We start from the raw sequence: 24,699 nt of genomic DNA on the forward strand, positions 1-24,699 counted from the left end.
ACTCTAACCTTTATAAAAAGCGAATAAGGTTTAATGTATATTGACCAGAGCCCAAATTACCATTATTTTTATAAAGACAAAACACAAAATATTTTAAACAATTTTATTTAAATAATTTCTGAATCACTATCTACGAGTACAAACGAACATTCGTTAATTTAAATATTAATAATAATAAACATCAAATTATTTTGTATCACAACACAACTAGAAATAAGTACGATATAACAGTCGATTTTTATATTTGTACAACTGCTTATATTCCTTAAGTTTACTATGAGCTTGTATATTACAGAAAATATAACATGTATAAATATTTATACAATGTTTTGGTACATAGAATTAAAAAGAAATAGTGAAGATACAAACTGAACCTTTAATATTGTTTGAATCTTGTCCTAGCATACAAAATCACTGGATTTTTTGCTGGAAAATTAATGGTATAATAAATATTTATGTTACAGAATATTTATACATTATCAATGTATATTATATTTTCTGCAATATACACTTATATTTGTGCTCTTTTCTGTACTGTATAATTATGTAAGTATTACATTTTACAAATATACTGTAAGTATACAAAATCACATAATCTAAGTGATGTAAACTAAAAAGCAATTAGTAAATTATATATTTTTGTATAATTCTAGAGACTTACGTTTATAAGTACTGTAAATACAAAATACACAGTAATTTACAAAAATGTATAATGAATTATACAAAATTATATATTTTTATGAATTGCAGATTAATTAATTAAGAGTAATGTATTAACAAATTTATATCAAGAAGTCCAAAACTGCAAAAAACATCCATCTACACTACACACACTATTTTCAGTTTTATTTCTTAAATTATAAGATTCGGTATTGAAAACGTATATCCTGACTTGGCAACCGTTTAAATGCATCATACACTTTCATTATACATTATAGGAATGTATTTCAATGCACCGAAGATAATATTCGAGCTAAATGGGTACATTTATACCATTGATTTATATTTGTTTTATTGTAAGTTTTATATTTGGTAGTTTTGTATAAATACGCTTGATGGCGCAACAGTACTTCTTAGTTGAGAGGATTCTTGACAAAGAAGAGAAAATATAGACTCATATAAATCAATGATATAATGTATAAAAACAGCATACATTCAGTAAACGTAAATAATTTTATTCGTTAAGGTTTGATGATTCATGTATATTCTGTCTTGAAACTTTTGTGGTTTAAAATTCAATCGGTACACTTTATTCATTCACGCACATTATTCAATATCTACGCCAAAGGCACTCATTTCCTTACCTTGCATTTTTTACAGTAGCAAAAAGAAATAAAAATATCAGTGCCATATTTTTTTAGATATGCGTGAGATTTTTTACCTTGTAAACTACTATTATATGTTTATAACTTGTATATAATTATTTTATTTATATAAATTATAATTATTTATGTATACTTTATATTATTTATATAAATAAATTACAATATACGTTTATAAAATATAACTATAGACTACAAAGCAAAATATAAATTGAAGTGTGCATATTTTTAGGAATGTCATTTTTTATTATGTACATTTTTTTTATTCTGCCATTTTACAGGCCTCGAGTAAATCGAATTTATAGTAAGTTTTATTATAAAGACAGCAATTTCAGAGTTTCTTTAAATCATTTACCCTAACTTATATCTAAAGATCACATCGTTCCCTATATTAAGGGTTAAGACTTCGATTGATAACAACAAGATATCTGTGGGCCTTTCTCTCACTGTCACTCCAGCTGACATCTCGCTGTGCGTGAGAGAGATGAATACATATGAAACTAGATAACTTTGTAGGAAGTAGCCCCTGAAATGTTGGTAAAACTGGATATTCCATGTTGATATTATCGATTGAAGTTAATATATACCGTCAGTAATCCTAAAGTTGTATATATTTTAAGTTGTACACTTATCGAAGACGTATTCAGTATTTGTTAACATGTTAAAATCGGCCATTTTAGCCACTTGATATCTTTTGTTGCCAGAAATAAAAATCTCTTAATTTTAGTTCAATTTACAATATTTTATTATTAATAATAGAGGTATAAAAATACCATTAAGTTGAGAATTTTCAAACTAAAGTTGTAATGTTTTGAAGTACGTAATTTAATATATTAAGTACAAAACCACACAATAATTATATAAAATGTGGTTTTTAAGTTACAAGTTCCATGATTGTAGATTGCGAAAGGATTTTCTTTGGAAAGATTCACATAATCGATTATATTATTCAATAATCAAATTTGTCATCAATAAAAAGTGTAAAAAGGTCACATATTTTTATAAGTTTTTCGTATCACTTCACACCTATTTTTCTACATATAAATAATGTTCAACACTCCATTTTACGATTGAGAAGATATTATTTACAATTATAATGAGGACATAATTATATTTTGGTATTTTTTGAGCTGAGATTGTATTTTAACGCAACAAATATCAAAAATGCATATTTAAATTATATTGTATACATATAATATGTATATTTATATCAGTATGGCTCATATAATAATGAAGTTTAATAAATAAAGGTAATGAAATCAATATGTGTGAATATAACAATATAAATAGGTAACAAAATATGAGAGGAATGTAATATGTTTAAATATAGAATTGTTACACAACAAGTATAACAATAGTAACAGCCAATATAACAACTAAAATATATAATTTTATGCATTTGTGATAAATGTCAGTCTTTAGCAGCCTTAGCTTTAGTATAGCAGAAGCGTTTGTAGCGTGAAAGTAACTAAACCATTTTACGGGCAAGTGAATTCGACCTTAACCCAAAGCGGTAAGGTATAAAATAGGCTACAACACTGACACCCTAAACTATTTAAAAGCAAATCAGCCTGCAATTTAATACTTGTAATCAACACTTAATTAATTGACTGCGTCAAAAATACTAAAACATTCTAAATTCAACGCTACAAATCCTTCGGCCGCTCAACTAAGCATGCACTTGTCTCGCTCACTCGTTCTGCGACAGAGCGGGATGGCTTACAGTTAGCGCGGCGAATCCCTCTCATATGTCCACTTCGCATATTTTCCTCTTCTGAGGGAAACCGAACTTGTCCTTCTTCACGACCTCTTGCTTTAGGCGGAGGTATGTCTCTAGCCTGGAGAGCGCGTATTCCTAAAAAGTCAGTCAGAAAATCAATTTATTTTCTGCTAAGAGGCTTTTTAAAAGCGTTTTACAATAATCTATATATATAAAAATGAAACCCGTTTCGCGTTGTCACGGCATCACGTGTGAACGGCTGAACCGATTTCGATAATTCTTTTTTTTAAATGTTTGTGGAAGTCCAAGGATGGTTCTTACGGAAAAAAATATTAAGAAAATCTCTACGCTAAGGCGGTACGAAGTTCGCCGGGTCAGCTAGTAAAATACTAAAACACCAAGAATAAATACATTATATCTATATTTTAGGATATTATCTATACAAAGTCATGTGTTTCGACAGAGTAGAATAAAATCAAAAATCAAAATCAAAAATATTTATTCAGTTTAGACCACAAGTGGCACTTATGAATGTCAATAGAAAATAATAAAAAAAAGAAAAAGGTAGCCCTTATGGGGCACTTTACATGTCTCCTTATCTTTTGGGCCCTACCAGCGCTTCGAGACAAACATATGGCAAGTGCTGAGAAGAAACGCCGGAACAAACTCAGTAAGTACCACCACCACTCTTCATGATATCGTAATACGCGACTAAGGCATAAACATGCGTACATCAGAAGGCCTAGTGTGAGTTATCATCAAATGCGCTCACTAGTGAGCGCAACAAAAGTGACATTAAATGTATGACGGATTGTACAGCGCCACTAGCGAGAAACGTTCAAAAACTAAAATTTTCATACATTCATTAGACGCGCGTTTGATTTTCATACATTCATTAAACTCACACTCGGCCCACAGGCCTCCCTAACCCGTCTGGCCAGCGTGGAGAGTTTAAGTCAAATCCTCTTCTTGCCTCTGGTAAATTAGAGGGTCGTGCTCGTGCAGTGACCTGATAGGACAACTAAACAATACAGGTTCAAAAACAAAACACTTACCCAATATCCGAAAGGTATCTGACTCTTCGAAGCGTTGACCACAGACCATAGACACCAGAACAGGTGGCTGGCCAGCGCGAAGGCATCCACTTCGTTGAGCAGATGGTTTATCTCGTCTATGGTAGCTGCAGGCGGCTCCTTATCTTCAGAAATGTTCATGTGGTAGTGCTTCAGATATTCCTTGATGAATATTTCCTGGAAACGTGTATACAGGTTAGAATCAAGCATGTAAAATAAATATATACATTATATATTATAGAGAGTATAATACAAGTTTCGGGAGAATATTTAGCAATGACACGAGAAATTTACAACTTTTTCGGTAATAATAACGTCAAAACGAGACCAACTTGTGCAAATAGCGACTACATAACGGGTTAAGTAAGCACCCATCATGATTCAAACCCGCAAATAATAATTGTAGCTCGGTAAGCTAGATTGGCGTTTTTTAAGAAACAAATCATCTAATCTCTGACAAAAATTGTTGTAAATTATTCGTGTTATTTCTAGTTTATGTATATTTATTACATTATTTATTGTATAACATATCATTCGTAAAATATAATATACTTATGTTACACTGATTTGTGTCAGGTAACAAGAATTAATAAGTTATCATGAAATAAAATAATTACAATATTATTTTTGCTTTGATTTTTTGCAACAAAATATTTGAATGTAAAGCTTTTTATTCTTCTATTATATTATTGCGAAATTATAAAATATAATTGTTTTACGAGAAGAAATTGATTAATCTATATTAATAATATACTTTTTACAAAGCTTTTGTTATAATAATAATAAAGTTACTGTTGATAATAATAATATCGAAATATATGTTTCGATAACCACAATAAAAGAAATAATGAACAAAACAATTACGAAACATATATTTCATTCTATAAAAAAAAACACAAAAGTGTTGCCAGTCATCAAATGTTATTTTATTTATCTGTAATTAAAAACATCATCCAACTGGCAACACTATACATAAAAATAAATAAAAATGGACTCTCATTTCGTTTGTACTTTTACTCGAGAACGCCGGAGTCTCGTGGCTATGCCAGCGCCGGTGGTCTATGTCAGCCCAGTTGTCTATGGCCCGACCATAGAGTATGCCGCTGCGACTAAAAACCAAGCATAACACACACAAGCTGCGTAGTGGCTATTGTCTATGGGTACCCCCGATGTGTTACTCTTGTTTATGAATAAATTATTTGTTGCAACACTTCTACATTTAGATGCTTGACAATTGGGTATTTGACACCATTCGCCAATAATTCTAAACCACAACTTTTTTAAAAAACACTTCTTTCTGGTCTTAAAAACTTAATTAATTTTTAATTACCTGAAAATTACGATTTTTGGTTGCATTAAAATTGTAAAAAGTAGTTTCATTGAGTTGATAAAATTGTGACGTCACATGCTAGTATCGCCGTACAAAATCTATGGGAGAGTGTCGTTTTGACAGTTTTAAAAAGTACGTCAATTGATTGGTGGTGTCAAATACCCTATTTTTTAAATTCTATGGTAGGTGTACGACCTTTTTTCAACCACAACGGAAAAGCCCTTGGCCTGAATTTCGCCAGATGGTAAGTGACGATCAGGCCGAAGGTGGAAGTTAGCTTCAACCGGAATCCTCAACTACAGAGGTAGTCAGCTAGGTGGACTTAGAATCAGCTCTACCGTCAACCCAGAAAACATTAAAAACTCCCATTAGGAATCGAACCCGGGACCAGAGGGTTGGTTAAATGCTGCGCGTTAACGTTCTGTGTTGCAACAAATAAAAATAAATTGAACGTATCTTTTTATTAATTTAATGTAATAATTATAGAAAAGCATTCATGCTCTGAACAGTTGAATACCTCTTTTCAGTAAACTTTAAAAATATATTTTAACAGACTGCACAGAAGGAGGTCGTTGTTTTGTTCCAAAAATAATATGTTGCCTTGTTCATTGATAGAGGTTTGATTTTAAATTAAAAATGTTATTTCTAGCGATGTAAATGATTACGAACCTCATTAGCTCATGACGCATGGGTCATATTCGCTTGTCTGGAACTTCAAGAACATGATGAAAGCATGGACGAGCAATTTTGTTACGTATTATTATAAAAATATGACTAAATATTGATTGCTACTAATAATAGACTATAATATTTTTATATATTGCATGTTTGACTGTTGTATACAAAAAATATACGTTGTATATTTGAAATATACAGCGAATATTGATAAATAAAAACAAAGTTGCTCGTTTTTAAAGAAAAATGTTTGCTTAAACTACGAAGTTCTTAACGTAAGCCATTGTTGTGAAGCGTTACCCGACTGCAGTGAAAAGGGTAATGTTTATGCGTGTTCGTTTCTTTGTTAGTTATATCTTAAGCCGAAGTTAGCAATCCCAAGATTTTTTTGTAAAATTATATTCATTCGGTCTCATTTTTATACACGTGGGTGATATTATTGTTTTTACATCTTTTAGCTTCCCTAATTTAAAAATGCAGTACATATTAATATCTTCACCAACTAGTTCTGAACCTTATTCTCTTGCAACAAGGCCCAAAATCCGGCTCGAAGGACCATGAATAAACCACGGATACTCTCGGCGCACTTAAGGGACTCTTATCTAGGTTTAAATAAGACGTCAATATTTAGGTGACAATTTATTGCTTGACACAGGTTGTCAATGGTTCACAATAGTTGTCAAAGGTTCTTAAAGGTTAACAGATGTCAAAATACTCCAGGTATATAAAGCCAGGGAAAAAAATCTGGACACCGCGGTACAGCTTTACGCGTCTCAAAGTACAGTGACATCTCTCGGCAAATAATACAAACAAGTTTCATGGAAGGTTTATACATATCGCCCACCAAGGACCTTCCTAGGTCCTTAACAACAGGAAAATCGAAATAAACCCAATGAAACTTAATGCGAATGCATCGCCCACCATGAAACATGTTACGGTACACATCAACAATAAAATTAAAATAAACCATGTAAAAAACCATTGTACCGTAAAATAACAAAAACATATTAAATATACTCAAAACCTTAAAACTAAATAAACTAAAATTATTTAGCCCTAGGAAGGAGACCAAATCGTTTACCTTGAAACTCTACAACCTTAACATCGACGTTACCGGGATGGACCACAACCACCCTGCCACTAAGCCAAAACCCGTAGCTAGTTGTCCTTTTTTACGACAACTAAATTGCCAACTTTTAGGTTGACGAATCTGCATAGTCCACCTTTATGTTTTACCTTATGGCGCGACGTTCATGAAGCTGAGTTTTCAAGTCTCCAACCAATTTTCAACATAATATTGTTTACACCAAGGAAAGATTCAAGAACCGGAGAAAATTACGTTTGGGTAAGTATACATTTTCTTTTATCCTTTCAACATCAGCACTAAAGTTCTCAGATTGGCATGCAACTACACTATACAACCCATAGCCTTCTGTATCTCTACTGATGTTGAATACCCATCGCGTCTCTCAAGCGAATCCTTTTTATTTTATTTAACCTTTCTTTTTGTTACAGGTTTTTCATAGGTCTGCACGTCGACCTTGCAGCGGTGTACATCTTCACTTCGGTTCCAGGCAATACCACCACTTTTTATTTTTTCGTCAGTTTTCCTTTCAGGTCTTCTTCGTTTCCTTTCCACTGACTTACTACATCACTACTTTCTTTCATTGCCTTTACCAAATCTTCATTGTTAGTAGTCAACTTAGCCTTGTAAAGTTGAGTCCCCTGATCGACAGTTCCGCAACCCATCATGAGATCGTCCATATAAAAGTCTGACAGTATCTTCTCAGCCGCCGTTGGAGAATTTTCACCATGATCCAAATTCATGCTAACATATTCATTAGAAACCTCTATGTATTTCTGTTTCAGGTCACCGTTCTTCAGTCTTCGTTCTAATGAATACATTCTTTTTTCAGGTATCTGCACAGAATTCTTCACATCTGGATCTTCGTTCTTCACCGGAAGACGACGCATAATGTATCGACCAGTGTCATCTCTACGAGTAGTTCTGGTAAAGTATCCTTCGCATGTCTTTTCATTTTCTGAACACGTTGCTTTCTTTGGCAACGGAATGTCATCTTCTAGCTTCCTAAACTGATTATCCTCCACGCTACAGTGCATCACATTTATTGTTTCAGAAGGCTTCATGGGCGTGTGAACAACACCAGACAAAATCCACCCCAATGACGAACACTGAGCAAGTGGTGAACCAAGCGGTCCCTTGATGACTCCGTTTTGAATTACCCGGCTATATACTTCTGACCCTAACAACAAATCCACCCTGTTAGATGTATAATAGCTCGGATCCGCAAGGACAATGTCCTCAAGCTCCTTCCACTCCTCCGCTGTTATCTTTTGGTTAGGCAAAAGCGAAGTGATGGAACCTAGTACATAAGCTTTCACCGTCATAATAAAGTTTGGATCAACCCGTGATGATATTTTTATTTCTACCATCGACTTTGTCGTGAGCCCGTTCGTGCCACCTACTCCTACTATTTGCCCTCTAGCTGGTATCTTCTTCAAACCCAATAACCGTACCATTGCCTCGGTAATAAAAGAAGATTGGGACCCTTGATCCAGTAGAGAACGAATCGTGTAAGTTTGGCCGTGTTTCGATACAGTATCTACAAGTGCCGTCGCTAGCAAAACCTGGCTATAATCCACAGTGCTTCTTGTAGACGTACAGGAAATAACAGCACCAACTTTCTTGGTGTCAGCCGTAGTAACCTCCCCGTTTTGGGGTTCCTGAGCAGCAAACTTGTTTGTAGGATGCAGCAGAGCGTGGTGCTTCCTCTTGCATATGCGACACTTGTACTCACTGCGACAGAATTTGGCAGAGTGATTGTTTCCGAGACAACAAAAGCAAACATTGTGAGAAGCAACAAATTCGCGACGTAAATCCACAGACGTATCCCTAAAACCCTTACACGTGCTCAATTTGTGCTCCTTCTTACAAAAGGGACAAACAAAAGTGGTAACGTGCATGGCCTTAATTTGACTAACAGGCAAGTTTTTGTTAGGAATTAGTTTGGACTCTGAACTCAAAAACTCAAGGGCGCGGTAACGGTTTTTAAGAAACTGTTCGAACTGATCGTAAGTTGGTAGCTCGGTAGAGTTATTATCCGCGATGCTAAACTCCCATTGCCTTTTTGATTCAGGGTCCAACTTCAAAGTTATTATATGAATTACCAGCACGTCCCAGGTACCCGTATCTATGCCAATGTTAGACAGAGCGGACAAACAATCATTTGTGGTGTCCATCAGACCTTTCAACCCACTAGCCGACTCACAAGTTACATTTTTCTGGCTTAGTAGTCTCTTCAAAATATGATGACAAATGTATCGCTTGTTGTTATACCTCTCGTCTAACAAACCCCAACAATGCTCGTAATTACTATCAGTAATCGGAATGTTACATAAAAGTTGCTCGGCCTCACCCTGTAAGTACCCCTTTAAATAGAGCAATTTTTGAGCATTTCCTAAAGTCTTGTTCGAATGTATCAAAGACTGAAATAAGTCTCGGAAGGTGTTCCATTCCGAGTACTTTCCTGAGAAGATCGGAATATTTACTTTTGGTAATTTTACATTAGGTGCCTGTAGAGTGGGCTGGTCAGNATACTAATCTAAAATTATTCTAAGTCAATGTAAACAATTTAAAATTTCTAAGTTAAACTACCAGTGTAAATAAAGTCCAAAACCCTTCAACTTTCTTCTCAAATAATAAAATGCCAAAAGAGTACTCACAGTTATATCCGTCTCACTCACACACTATCACAATCGACGGCGAACTCTTCATCAACACGAACTTCTTCGGGTTCCGAACCCGAACTCCTTTCGGGCTCCGACACGAACCGCTTAGGGCTCCAACACGAACTCCTTAGGGCTCCAGCATGAATCCCGTAGGGCTCCGATCGTGTTTCCACCAGATGGCGCCACTTCACCGCAGCACCACCGTCATCATCTCCTGATCTTCCTCAACCAGTTGGTTGCCCTGACAGCACCACAGCTGGTACTGTCAAACTGGTGTCAGCAGCTCCTAGCTGACCCAGCTTCTTGACCTGTCCTGTTTGTGACAGCGATCCACTGTCCAGGACGTCACCCCCCTCCAAAAATGCACGAAGCGTAATCGCGGCACCTGCACCGTTACCAGTGCCCAATGGACATCAGCTTCCTGATGATATCCGACTCGACAGGACCATGAATAAACCACGGATACTCTCGGCGCACTTAAGGGACTCTTATCTAGGTTTAAATAAGACGTCAATATTTAGGTGACAATTTATTGCTTGACACAGGTTGTCAATGGTTCACAATAGTTGTCAAAGGTTCTTAAAGGTTAACAGATGTCAAAATACTCCAGGTATATAAAGCCAGGGAAAAAAATCTGGACACCGCGGTACAGCTTTACGCGTCTCAAAGTACAGTGACATCTCTCGGCAAATAATACAAACAAGTTTCATGGAAGGTTTATACAGTATCTGAACTTAAAAAACGCAAAAACATACAGGGTGTCCCAAAAAGTGGAGTCAAGCCAAAGCCCAGAGGTAGACCATCACTAGGGCTAAACGAATTACCGCAACTTTTGATAGTTAAAGAGTTATGAATTTTCCAAGTGTGATTTGGATAGCCCTAGTCATGCCCTACCGATTCGACTTGACACTACTTTTTGGGACCTCCTGTATATCTCAATGGAATTTTGGAATGAAAAAATAGTGTCTCAGATGGGGATTGAACCCATGAGCTACCGAGAAACCATTGAGCTACTAAGACAATAATTTCACTTCAATATAATGCCTCTTACATTATTATAACAGTGATTAGCTTCATATGCCTTTAGAGGATTAGATACATTAATATATCAAAGTGTCAAGTTATCTGCCGTTATTTTAACATATAATATAGTAAAGAAACTCACCTTTTGTTCTAGCGTCGGGCAATTCTCCTGATTTTCAAAGTAAAACGGGTGCTCTGGGTTTGTATAATCATACCCCCACTCTTGAAAATGGTTCGCTATGTCGAAACCTCTGTAATTGTACGCGCAGTACTCAAAATCGATCAGCACCAATCTGGGCTCTCCTGAGTCTGAAATATGGCTCAAAATGCTATCAGATGTATTCGCGTCTTCATACGTAGACAACGGTTCGACCGCACTGATACGTTTGTCCGTTCTTATGCTGTCATGCGAGCGTTTTTCGGCCGAGCGGAGTTTTTCGCCCGAGCGGAGGCTTTCGGCCGAGCGTATGTTTTCGGCCGAGCCTATGTTTTCGGTCAAGCGTAAGTCGGTGTCGGAGTGAGTATGGTTGTTCTCTTTGTCGGATTTTGGCGCGTCCGTGTCGTAAGTTTGGACGTATACGGATGATACTTCGTCGTCCGAGACGGTTATTACATCTTCTAGAAGCAGGATGTTTCCTGGGAAAATTAATAAATAAATATCCTTGGACATTTTACACTACGCTTCTAGTCCCAAACTAAGCAAAGCTTGTACTATGGGTACTAGACAACGGATATAAACATACTTAAATACTTTTTTTTGTAAATAAATACCTACTTATTATACATAGTAACACCCAGACCCGTCACAGAAATTTAAATTCATCATTTCAATTTCTGCCCGGCCGGGAATTGAATCCAGGACCTCTCGGCATAGTAGTCCGTTCCGAACCACTACACCAAACGGCTGATAAGTGTGAGAGTCATGTAAGTCATTTATTTTTTGCAAAGAGGTTTACATAGAGCCTTTACATGACTTAGTGTTACTTCAACCCTACCACTGCTTCGGGACAATAAATGGGCCAGTGCTGAGAAGCAGCGCAAGTAACTCTCAGTTCACCTTTAAAATGTTAAAGAAAATCACTTATTTTAGTTCCATGGACACTGAACACATAGAATTTCGTCCAATGACCCCAAGCTACCCATCCTTATCGCTCACGTGTAATTATATTGCTATCGCGCTCGCACACTCACTGCGGGCGCCCGTCGCACAGTCGCGACAGCAATATAATTACGAGCGAGCGATACGGATGGGTAGCTTGGGGGCATTGGACGAAATTCTATGTGCTCGGCGACCGGACTTTATCTGCCTACAGCGCCAAAATTCAAATAGGCACAAAGATATTTTGACAGCAGCCAGTCCAGTGTGTATAGAGGTCAGTGCTTCAAATCAATTTCAAATTCAAATCCTACCTTCTTGCAGGTCGTTGTGGCAGAAGACGACTGGCGATTCGACCGTCGCTATGAACTTCTTCACCCATTCGATTTCCTTCTCAAAGTCGATGCCTCTCAGCCGCTTGATTATCCGTTGTTCTTCTTCGTTCTGCTGGAGAAGAATGGGTGAATTTTAGAATATTTTTTATAACTTTAAAAATGTGAAGTTTTTTAGTTGGGATGGTGAATTTTGCAAATAAATTATAGATATTTGGTAGTATGGTTAGTGTCTGAGCTACCTTCGAGTGACCGAGCCACCTGCAAGTGAGTGAGCCACCTTCGAGTGACCGAGCCACTTTCATGTGACCGAGCCAAGTGACTGAGCCACCTACAAGTGACTGAGCCACTTTCCATCTTCGAATGACCGAGCCACCTTCAAGTGTGACCGAGCCAACTTCAAGTGACCGAGCCAAGTGAATGAGCCACCTGCGTGTGACNTACTTAAATACTTTTTTTTGTAAATAAATACTTATTATACATAGTAACACCCAGACCCGTCACAGAAATTTAAATTCATCATTTCAATTTCTGCCTGACCGAGAATCGAACCCGGGACCTCTCGGCATAGTAGTCCGTTCCGAACCACTACACCAAACGGCCGATAAGTGTGAGAGTCATGTAAGTTATTTTATTTATTTTTTGCAAAGAGGTTTTCATAGAGCCTTTACACGACTAAGGCCTAGATCAGACGGTGAAACGCAATTGCAACGAAACTGCAACTTCTAGTTACTTTTTTTGAGTTGCATCCAACTTTCTGCCATAGATTCCGTTGAGACCACACATGACGCGACCAGTTTGAAACTTTCACCGTCTGTTCTGGGCCTTAGTGTTACTTTAACCCTACCACTGCTTCGGGACAATAAATGGGCCAGTGCTGAGAAGAAGCAGCGCAAGAAACTCAGTTCACCTTTAAAACGTTAAAGAAAATCACTAATTTAGTTCCATGGACACTCGTAAAGTCCAGTCGCCGAGCACATAGAATTTCGTCCAATGACCCCAAGCTACCCATCCTTATCGCTCACGTGTAATTATATTGCTATCGTGCTCGCACACTCACTGCGGGCGCCCGTCGCACAGTCGCGACAGCAATATAATTACGCGCGAGCGATAAGGATGGGTAGCTTGGGGTCATTGGACGAAATTCTATGTGCTCGGCGACCGGACTTTATCTGCCTACAGCGCCAAAATGGCAAAATTCAAATAGATACAAAGATATTTTTACAGCAGCCAGTGTGTATAGGATATAGGTCAGTGCTTCAAATCAATTTCAAATTCAAATCCTACCTTCTTGCAGGTCGTTGTGGCAGAAGACGACTGGCGATTCGACCGTCGCTATGAACTTCTTCACCCATTCGATTTCTTTCTCGAAGTCGATGCCTCTCAGCCGCTTTATTATCCGTTGTTCTTCTTCGTTCTGCTGGAGAAGAATGGGTGAATGTTAGAATATTTAAGTTAATTTTCCATTTATTTTAGTTAATTTTTCAATAACTTTTAACTGCAGAATAAGTTTGGGACATTGACACTTTCAGTATGGAAAATATATCAAAATGACAAGTTTATTCTTCAGTTAAAAGATATCTAACGATTGAAAATCGGCCCTAAAAGCCACCTTCGAATGATCGAGCCAAGTGACTGAGCCACCTTCATGAAATGACCGAGCCACCTTCGAGTGACCGATCCAAGTGACTGAGCCACCTCCAAGTGACCGAGCCACCTTCAAGTGACTGACTGACACTTTTAAGTGTCTGAGCTACCTCCAAGTGACCTACCTTCTGCGTGTTGGCGGTGCTCGACAGCCGCTCGTCGCGGACGGTCTTGAGCCACTCGGCCATGGTCTTCCACAGCCAGTTGGCTAATTGGACAGCGGCACATGCATGGAGCGAGGCGGCTATATTCAATGGAGAGAGCGCGAGTGACCAGCTAGTTACCAGCGACCTAAGGAGGAGCGAACACTGCTCTGAACCGAGGGTGACCGCCGAGCTGACTTAAAGTGACCGCCTCGCTGTCTTTAAGTGACTGAGCCACCTTCAAGTGACCGAGCCACCTTCAAGTGACCTAGCCAAGTTACTGAGCCACCTTCAAGTGACTGAGCCATCTTCAAGTGACCGAGCCAAGTGACTGAGTCACCTTAAGTGACTGAGCCACCCTCAAGTGACCGAGCCAAGTAACTGAGCCACCTTCAAGTGACTGAGCCACCTTAATTTGACCGAGCCAAATGACTGAGCCACCTCCAAGTGACATACCTTCTGCGTGTTGGCGGTGCTCGACAGCCGCTCGTCGCGGACGGTCTTGAGCCACTTGGCCATGGTCTTCCACAGCCAGTTGGGCTCCTTGGACAGCGGCACGTCCATAGAGTGAATGGCGGCCATTTTCTCCGCGATCTTCATTGAGAGGGACGGTTCCGCTAGCTCTTTTGTGAGGAGAGCGCGCGCCTGAAAAAAGCAAAGTTTTTGTAATGAGGGCTATCGTTTTTATATTTAACAGTTGGCACCCCTGGTGATTGACAGGACCTTACTCTACAGTGGCGCCATCTTGATGAGTGCAAATGCGATAGTCCTCCTACCACTTTAGCGCACACCAGTTGGCGCCACTGTCTTCGCTACTAGCAAGTGACAGGACCTTACTCTACAGTGGCGCTAACTAGTGAGCGCTAAAACGATAGCCCTCATTACATCTATACTAATATATAAATGCGAAAGTAACTCTGTCTTGCTTTCACGCCTAAACCGATTTTGATGAAATTTGGCATAGAGATAGTTTGGGTCCCGGGAAAGGACATAGGATAGTTTTTATCCCGGTTTTTGAGACAGGGAAGCGCGCGATAAAGTTTTTCTGTGACAGGCAAAATTACACGCGAGCGAAGCCGCGTGTGGAAAGCTAGTTTTAAATAACTTGAGAAAATCGAATTGACTAGAGAGGGAATCGAACCCACGATCTTTCGCTTGCCGAACAACTCCATCTGAGCTTCTTAGACATTGGGTGGCTCCCGATTTTTGTAACTGTAACGGTCAGCGTTTGTTACTCTAGTGACGACTACGGACCATTCGCTATGGAAATCCTTGTGGATTTTTTAGAAGTGGACTTTCTTTGATTAAATGAGATCCATCTGCCCAAAAATTTTATAACATTTCCTAATTAATGGCAGACCTCCCACTAGGTGGACTGACGATTAAGTGGCGGTCGCGGGAAGAACCTGGATTCGGGCAGCGCAGGACCAGTCGTTATGGAAATCCTTGGGGGAGGCCTTTGTCCAGCAGTGGACGTCATTTGGCTGAAACGAACAAACGAACGATGGTTCACAACATGATTCTTCTTCTTCTCAGTCGGTACACTCTTGTCAGAGTGGTCGTGGTCATCATCTTGAATCACGATTCAGAGTGATGTTCCTCGTAATACGGCGCCATTCCTCGCGGACTGCAGCTTTCCGGGTACTTTCGCTAACCGAGCACTTAGTTGCGGCCTTGATCACAACATGATACTCACCGGTATATACTCCTCGATCCTTCCTCCAGAGAAAACTCCATGCAGCTTCGGGCCCAATCGCCTCTCCGATAGCAGGGTGAATATAACAGACTCCGTCACTATGGCGTCCATTGCTCTTTCCCCGTGGACCTGGCCGTATATCCTGAGGAGGACCTGGGAGAGAATGGATAAGATAAGATAAGAATACTTTATTCAGCATAGACATAGCCCGACGGATTATCAAGCTGAAGTGGCAGTGGGCAGGGCACATAGTACGCAGAACTGACGGCCGATGGGGCAGCAAGGTTCTGGAATGGAGGCCGTGTACCGGAAAACGCGTCCGACGTCCACCCACAAGGTGGACCGACGACCTGATAAAGGTAGCAGGAAGGCGCTGGATGCAGGCCGCTACCAAACGACCGATAAGGAAATCATTGGAGGCCTTTGTTCAGTAGTGGACGTCCTATGGCTGAAATGATGATGATGATGAGGAACATCAGGCATCCCCAGCCCGTTTGTCACCTGTCTGCAATGGAGGGAAGTCGAACCTTAACTTCGAACTATATTGTTCGTCTGATCAATTTCGTTGCGGGTCCAATGACAGTTTAACTTTCCCCCGGGACAAACTTGACCTTCACTGGTTGGGTTATTGGCGGTCAAGCTGTAGATCCTGGCTACACAGGAGTTGCAGCGGTGGGAACGAGAGGTGGGATAGTCCCGTGTAGAAGACTATCTCCCACAAACGATGCTTGCTTAAGTGANAAATATACACTTCATGTACTCGCATTAACATCGATTTCCACAAAATGTGGGTGATTTTAGTGAGGAGCAGGATAAAAGTTTTCATTGGAATTTTCTGACAATGGAAGAAGGTTATCAGGGGCGTGGTGCTCATATATGAATGGCAGACCATTGCTGCAGTTTGCAACGAGATCTACTCAAACTTGCCTATTCAAGGAAATTATATAAAATATCATTTGCTAGTGTTCAATTGAAATTTTATTAGCACAATGTATAATTTTTCGTATTTTTTTGTCAAAATAATAAAGCTCTATATTTTAAAAAGTAAAGCTGTTGGCGATCTCCCAGTATTTTTTTCATAATCAGGGCCATAGAAATACCCAATAACAGAAAAAACATGTGTTGACCAGTGTTATAAATGCGAAAGTAACTCTGTCTTGCTTTCACGCCTAAACCACTGAACCGATTTTGATGAAATTTGGCATAGAGATAGTTTGAGTCCCGGGAAAGGACATAGTTTCGTTCGTTCGTTCGTTTCAGCCAAATGACGTCCACTGCTGGACAAAGGCCTCCTCCAAGGTTTTCCACAATGCACGGTCCTGCGCTGCCCGCATCCAGGCTCTTCCCGCGACCTTTACGAGATCGTCGGTGCACCTAGTAGGAGGCCTGCCCACGGACATAGTTTATAAGCATAGTTTTAATCCCGGTTTTTGAAACAGGGAAGCGCGCGATAAAGTTTTTCTGTGACAGGCAAAATTACACGCGGCCGAAGCCGCGGGCGGAAAGCTAACTTGAGAAAATCGAATTGCCTAGAGAGGGAAGCGAACCCACGCCCTTACGCTTGCCGAGCTACCGCTCTTCTATCTGAGCTACTTAGACATTGGATGGCACCAGATTTTTTGTGACTGAAACGGCCAGCGTTTGTTACTCAAGTGACGACCACGGACCATTCGCTATGGAAATCCTTGTGGATTTTTTAGAAGTGGACTTTCTTTCATTAAATGAGATCCATCTGCCCAAAAATTTTAAAACATTTCCTAATTAATGGCAGACCTCCCACTAGGTGGACCGACGATCTGGTGAATGTTGCCGGAAGAACCTGGATGCGGGCAGCGCAGGACCAGTCGTTATGAAAATCCTTGGGGGAGGCCTTTGTCCAGCAGTGGACGTCATTTGGCTGAAACGAACGAACGAACGATGGTGCACAAATGATACTCACCGGTATATACTCCTCGATCCTTCCTCCAGAGAATACCCCATGCAGCTTCGGGCCCAATCGCCTCTCCGATAGCAGGGTGAATATAACAGACTCCGTCACTATGGCGTCCATCGCTCTTTCCCCGTGGACTTGGCCGTATATCCTGAGGAGAACCTGGGAGAGAATGGATAAGATAAGAATACTTTATTCAGCATAGACATAGCCCGAAGGATTATCAAGCTGAAGTGGCAGTGGGCAGGGCACATAGTACGCAGAACTGACGGCCGATGGGGCAGTAAGGTTCTGGAATGGAGGCTGCGTACCGGAAAACGCAGCGTGGGACGTCCACCCACAAGGTGGACCGACGACCTGATAAAGGTAGCAGGAAGGCGCTGGATGCAGGCCGCTACTATCCGTGCGTTGCAAATCATTGGAGGCCTATGTTCAGTAGTAGACGTCCTGTGGCTGAAATGACGATGATGATGAGGAACATCAGGCATCCCCAGCCCGTTTGTCACCTTGTCATCGGCCTTGCAATGGAGGGAAGTCGAACCTTAACTTCGAACTCCTATGTTCTTCTGATCAATTTCGTTGCGGGTCCAATGACAGTATAACTTTCCCCCGGGACAAACTTGACCTTCACTGGTTGTGGGAGGTCAAGCTGTAGATCCTGGCTACACAGGAGTTGCAGCGGTAGGAACGAGAGGTGGAGGATAGTCCCGTGTAGAAGACTATCGCCCGTATTCACAAACGATGCTTGGTTAAGTGAAGCAACAAATCGTACGCACAGCGTTGAATAGAGCTCTATGATTGGTTCGTGTGACACCCTGTGCGTCCACGGTAATGTTTGTGAATACGGGCGTATGATTGCATGTACATAATAATGATTCTAAAGCCTGGTCCGTGAGCACGTAGAATTTAGTCCAATGACCCCAAGCTACCCATCCTTATCGCTCGCGCGTAATTATATTGATGTCGCGACTGTGCGACGCGCGCCCGCAGTGAGTGTGCGAGCGCGACAGCAACATAATTGCGTGCGAGCGACAAGGATGGGCAGCTTGGGGTCATTGGACGGGATTCTACGTGCTCACGGACCAGGCTTTATCTGTTATACAAATAATTACCTTCTTAGGCTCCTCAATGACGAAAGAGTTGCACCTATTCATGCCCTTCTTGATGATGCCTCTGGACAGTGACGTCACGGAGTCAGGGTTCTCGTCTTCGGGAGAGCTCTCTCGTTGAGTGAACTTGAGCATCGAGGTGTCTTCTGGGAGAGCCACGTAGTAGAGGAAGTTGGATAGGCCTCCGCTGGAAGAAAATATACCCATTGAATATCTTCTCATCCATACTAATTTAATAAATGCGAAAGTAACTCTGTCTGTCTGTCTGTCTCTCTTTCACGCCTAAACCACTGAACCGTTTTTTATGAAATTTGGCAGGGGCATAGGATAGTTTTTATCCCGGTTTTTTAAACAGGGACGCGCGCGATAAAGTTTTTCTGTGACAGACAAAATTCCATTCGGGCGAAGCCGCGGGCGGAAAGCTAGTAGAAAATAATGGTTTAACTCTGATCTTATTTTAACTGTAACAAACTTATTTTAACTACAAAACAGCGGTTATGGTTATAGTTACGATTAATAAGATGGTGCAACCCAGGCTTAATGTATGAACCGTTTTATTACCCGACTGCACCAGAAGGAGGGTTATGTTTTTTGACTGAGGTGTAGGGTTTGTTAGAGAACTTAATATGTACTAGGATTTATGCAGAACGCTATTATGGAAGTTAGAAACTTGACTGTCCAAAAAGATATGATAACATTTTTTAGTGTGTTTTGGCGTTACTTTACATGAAAATATTTTTGGAATGTTTCTGAGCTGAGAGACTACATATCAAATGTAATCTCTCTTTAAATGAAGTTCCATGGAAAGATTTGAAAGTAGGTATTTTAGTCCGAGAGAGAATGCATCATAACAAAATTTTCAGTCATATCCCCCAAATAAAAAGTTGTTTTCGTTTGAGCACTTACGCATTTCAAATAAGAATATTGCGTGTTATTTCACATCCTTGATTTAATATTATCATTCAGTAAACATATTCAATGAAATTGATTAAAAACTCCGTAAATGCTATCAGTAGTAAGAAATATGGGACAAAGGAAAAACACTATAAGATAATGAAATATACTCAACATCAAATAAACCGCACCTTCCGCGACGCGAACTTTAACGATTTTATTCTGACACAATCATGGTGCCCCAACGATATTGGTGTGATTTGAAAGCCCAATAAATATCCTTAAAGAAAAACACATTTAATCTCTTAATAAATGATTAATATATACCATAAATATGACTTGAAAAAATACGTCACTTTTAAGACTTAAGACACATCTTTGGGGTAAAAACCTTTCCTTTAATGAAATGAAGGTTAGAACTAGGCTTTTAAATGGTGCCAATATTGGTAGGAAGTGGGGATGCATACGTTTGAAAATGCTTGTCGCGGGAGGTGCGATTTATTTGATGTCGAGTGTATTTCAAGAGTACGATAAGAGAGCGATAAGTTAAGATAAGATAAGATTCAACCGCCTCTGTGGTCTAGTGGTTAGACCACCTGCTTCAGACGCAGAGGTCCCGGGTTCGATTCCCAGTGGGGGCAGATTTTTCTGTTCGGTTTGGTTGGTTTGGCTGTTCAAAAGATATGATAACTTTTTTTAGTGTGCAAGCAATATGTATTTGTCTTGGCGTTAATTTACATGAAAATATTTTTGGAATGTTTCTGAGCTGAGAGACTACATATCAAATGTAATCTCTCTTTAAATGAAGTTCCATGGAAAGATTTGAAAGTAGGTATTTTAGTCCGAGAGAGAATGCATCATAACAAAATTTTCAGTCATATCCCCCAAATAAAAAGTTGTTTTCGTTTGAGCACTTACGCATTTCAAATAAGAATATTGCGTGTTATTTCACATCCTTGATTTAATATTATCATTCAGTAAACATATTCAATGAAATTGATTAAAAACTCCGGAAATGCTATCAGTAGTAAGAAATATGGGACAAAGGAAAAATACTATAAGATACGAAATATTTCAAGAGTTCGATAAGAGAGCGATAAGTGTATAAAAGTTTAACAAATATGAGGAATGTACATTTTATCGTAAATACCCAATGAATAGGCCTACCGCTTAACTGAGCCAGTGCCTGAGATATTATAGGAGCGGGTGACATTGACATATTATGACGTGACAAAGCATATAGATGACCCACGCTGAACTGTCCCACCAAACTCAATGACAGGGGGGCGCTACCATCGTTCAACTATATGGTTTCCAACATGGCAAAAATCGGAACCAGCGATCCGGTATTGACGGTGGCGCCCCACTGTCAATGTCATTCATAGGACAGTTCAGTATTTTGGAACTATACAAATCTGAATCACGTTTGAAGGATCGCTGACGTTTGATATTACAAAAACACCCTCCCGTGCCGCTCCTAAGGTTCTGGCCACCATAGCCACAACAGTTTCTTTCGGTCGTTAGTTTCTGCCAAATAACGTCCATTGCTGGACAAAGAGGCCTTTGCACGACTGGTCATGCATTGGTTGGGTTTTTATCGGCGGTCAAACTGTAGATCCTGGCTACACAGGAGTTGCAGTGGGAATGGGAGGTGGGAATAGTCTCGTTTGCCCTATTACCACTCCGAGTCATAAAGCAGGGATCGCCAACCGGTCGATGGCGACTATAAGTCCAGTCGATCGTGGCAAGGCATGATTGTGTACTAAACTATGCTGTTTCATTTAAGATTTTAAGAAGTATGTAAGTGGTAGATCGCACAGGGTTTCATTAGTAAACAGTAGATTTTATGTATAATCAAGTTGGCCACCCCTGACATAGCCGAGAAGTGGCAGACGAAACTCAGTCACATTTGTCACGACTTTTGTTTGTACACGTCGCGTGGTGGTACACGTGATATTTAATTTATGGTAATGTCGTAGACAGCTTGCGTTTTGAACTGTCTAAAAGATCATCTGTTTCTGTCACACTTAATGAGAATACTTTACGTATGAAGAGAATAGTGATATTAGTATAATTTTCTGACTGAAAAAAGTTTTGTGGTGTCGTCTCAAAGGCTTCCTTCTATACAGAAATTACTGACATTAGGTCATCTCAGCTGATGGAAAGTGATAACCAGGCCGAAGGAAGCGACCTTCTCCCGGAATCCTCAAACATAGAACTGGCTTTAATTTAGTTAAGAGGAATCATTTACAAATCATCAAATGCTCAAAATCTTGCTCATGAGGATCTTTTACATAATTTTATTGTCTTACCAGCATGAGAACGAAGACCTATCATGAACATGAACCAAGCAACACCTGATTACCACAAAATATAAACACATACATCACGTCTATGTTTACCAGACAAGTGCACCTAGCGCCTAGACGCGTACCATGCCAAGATAATAGTTTTAACGCGATCACCCAACGCAATAAGCATGTGTTTGTAAACAATCACGATATGCCCCATTGAACGATAATTACAATTGATAATTGAGTTTAAAGTACCATTTCTATGTATTTTCTCTTATTGACGAATCTCTCTAATGTTTGTACTGAACAAGTTACACAGCTATTGATTTTACAGAATGTTTTGTCTCCCATTCTGAATTGACAGTCTGGTGAAGGTCAAGGGAAGCACCTGGATTCAGGCCCAGGACCGATCGTTGTGGAAATCGTTTTTTTTTATCCACAACAAGGAAGCTCTTGGCTTTTATCTCACCTGATGGTACCTAAGTGATGATCAGGCCGAAGGTGGAAGCGAGCTTCATCCGGAGGCCTTTGTCCAGCAGTGGACGTCATTCACATCGTCACGCTTAAGTGAAGCAGTAAATCGAACGCACAGCGTTGAATAGAACTCTGTGATTTATTCGTGTGTCAGCCTGTGCGTCCACGCGCACTATGAGACCTCATAGTAATGTTTGTGAATACGGGCGAGTGACAATGGTGGTCGAAAAAATCAAGGAAATTAACAAAAATGTATACCAAATTAAAGGACAAACCAATCACATACAAACTAAAGAACTTTCCAGAAAACTAATATACCAATGAACAATCACGTTACAAAAAGCTACACAATCTCCATTTTTTCCGATGTTTGAGCAAAAAAGTGCAATTTTATAGGATCTCTTTCAAACAGGTTTTTTAGTAAATCTTGCAATTTCTTGGCATTACAATAGGTGGTGTTTCAAGCGATGGTTTTTGTGGAATTAGGTTATAATGAGAATTATTTTACGTGTGGTTTAAGTAAAATGAAAGACGACAATAGTAGGTGGACTGACGACCTCATAAAAGTAGCAGGAAGGTGCTGGATGCGGCCGCTACCAACCGGGCGATGTGGAAATCATTGGGGGAGGCCTATGTTCAGCAGTGGACGTCCTGTGGCTGAAATGATGATGATGATGAATAGCTAACAGTGTCAATGTCGGATTACCGACCGACTGGTCGCGACCGTTGGAATAAGCTCCTTACAAGTATAATTTTAGCTGGAGAATAGGATCAAATCCCTTTGTACCAATTCGTAGCCTTTCCTAGCTGGCTACGTAATCCGGCTAAGAAGTCGTCCAAAGGGAATCAAGGATCAAATGTACACACTGGTCTGAGAATTCTGGCAGGAAGAGCTATACATAACGTACTAGCCATCCCATCGGTCATAGGTATGCAACTTTCATGCATTTAAAAAAAGGACTGGTCAAATACCTGCCTTGTCCTGCATAAAAAAACTCTATTCAAATAGAGCAGTAGCTTTACTAAAAAAATGTTACCTGCTCCTAAAATCGCTGCCACTAGTGGCTCGCACACTTGAACAAAAAACACCAACAATATGTACTGGCCAAGGTCGCTGGTGTGTTTATTTACATTTTTTGCACGGACACGAGCTGTTTTATTATTATGTACATTTTGAAGTCTGATAGTCTATTACTGAATGTTTATCAATAACTACTGGATAGCCAGGATTTAGTAGCCAGACCTTCACTGGTTGGGTTTTTATTGGCGGTCAAGCTGTAGATCCTGGCTACACAGGAGTTGCAGCGGTGGGAACGAGAGGTGGGAATAATCCCGTTGTGTAGTCAGGATCTACAGCTTAGCTGACAATGGAAACCAAAGTGAAGGTTGCTGACTAATCCCACCTCTATTTCCCACCACTGCAACTCCTGGTTAGCTAGGATCTACAGCTTATTATGAAAAAAGTGTTACTAGTCTGTAAAAATGTCAAATTAAAACAAAATTGGTAATTTTTTCTTCATAATAGGGATGTTTCCTGGGTCAAAAAGCAAAGGTTTTAATTAGTCCGTCAGTTAACTTATCAAAAAATACTCTACACGTATTTTTCACTTTTTCCTTTGAAAAAGTTAATGAAAATTTAAAGAGATAAAGCGCGCCAAAGTTCAACAGAAGAGGCCCGTGACGTCAATGAGTGCTTAAAAGTGCCGCACTTTGTGACGTCGCGCGGAACTTCAACGCACCATAACTATGTAATTATTTGTTAGATTGACAAATAAAAATATATGTGTCCAATATTTTTTGATATTAAACATGACGGAATAAAAAATTTTTAAAGAAACTAGCCTGTTATTGTCTGTTTTTCCATGAAGGCTGAATGGCGCGACAAGTGCTATAAAAGTGTTATTAAAGTTCCATTTGTACCACATTATTTCTGCTGACGTCTTACGGAATATTTAATGTAACCCTGTGTATGACGTCATAAGCCCTTGAAGGCTGCGCTAGAATCGCACTTATAGGGGTACATATTTCATAGCACGATAGGTAGTTCACGATTCCTTCTAAAATCTAATTTAGATTTTTTTGCAACCGAATAAGGTAGATTATTTAATAGATCATCATCATCAGGTCATTTAGTCTCCACTGCAGGATCACGCCTCTCTAATTGACCAGAGGCAAGAGGATTTGTCCTACA

At 39.7% G+C, this 24,699-nt stretch overlaps 1 protein-coding gene across 9 annotated transcripts in view; it reads right to left on the minus strand.

Annotated features, from left to right (window-relative positions):
* Positions 1 to 1,561: 1,561 nt before the first annotated feature.
* The window catches only part of LOC114363072 (choline/ethanolamine kinase), a 41,429-nt gene continuing 18,291 nt past the window's right edge, over positions 1,562 to 24,699 (minus strand). For 2 of the 9 annotated variants that reach the window (XM_028318685.1, XM_028318678.1), the window contains exons 3-9: positions 18,850 to 19,033; positions 15,808 to 15,960; positions 14,568 to 14,756; positions 12,304 to 12,436; positions 11,036 to 11,529; positions 4,098 to 4,292; positions 1,562 to 3,177 (exon numbers count right to left, since the gene is read on the minus strand). In XM_028318685.1, the coding sequence (XP_028174486.1) occupies positions 3,067 to 3,177; positions 4,098 to 4,292; positions 11,036 to 11,529; positions 12,304 to 12,436; positions 14,568 to 14,756; positions 15,808 to 15,960; positions 18,850 to 19,033 (1,459 nt within the window). In that variant the 3' untranslated portion in view covers positions 1,562 to 3,066. Of the gene's footprint in view, positions 3,178 to 4,097; positions 4,293 to 5,126; positions 5,225 to 11,035; positions 11,530 to 12,303; positions 12,437 to 13,608; positions 13,742 to 14,567; positions 14,757 to 15,807; positions 15,961 to 17,746; positions 17,900 to 18,849; positions 19,034 to 24,699 lie in introns of those variants that run through there. The other 7 variants (XM_028318684.1, XM_028318677.1, XM_028318680.1 and 4 more) reach the window with 6 other exon arrangements.

Source organism: Ostrinia furnacalis, unplaced genomic scaffold (genome assembly GCF_004193835.3).
Source record: "Ostrinia furnacalis isolate ACB-3 unplaced genomic scaffold, ASM419383v2 OfSCF6976, whole genome shotgun sequence".
In the NCBI taxonomy this organism is placed as follows: domain Eukaryota; kingdom Metazoa; phylum Arthropoda; class Insecta; order Lepidoptera; family Crambidae; genus Ostrinia; species Ostrinia furnacalis.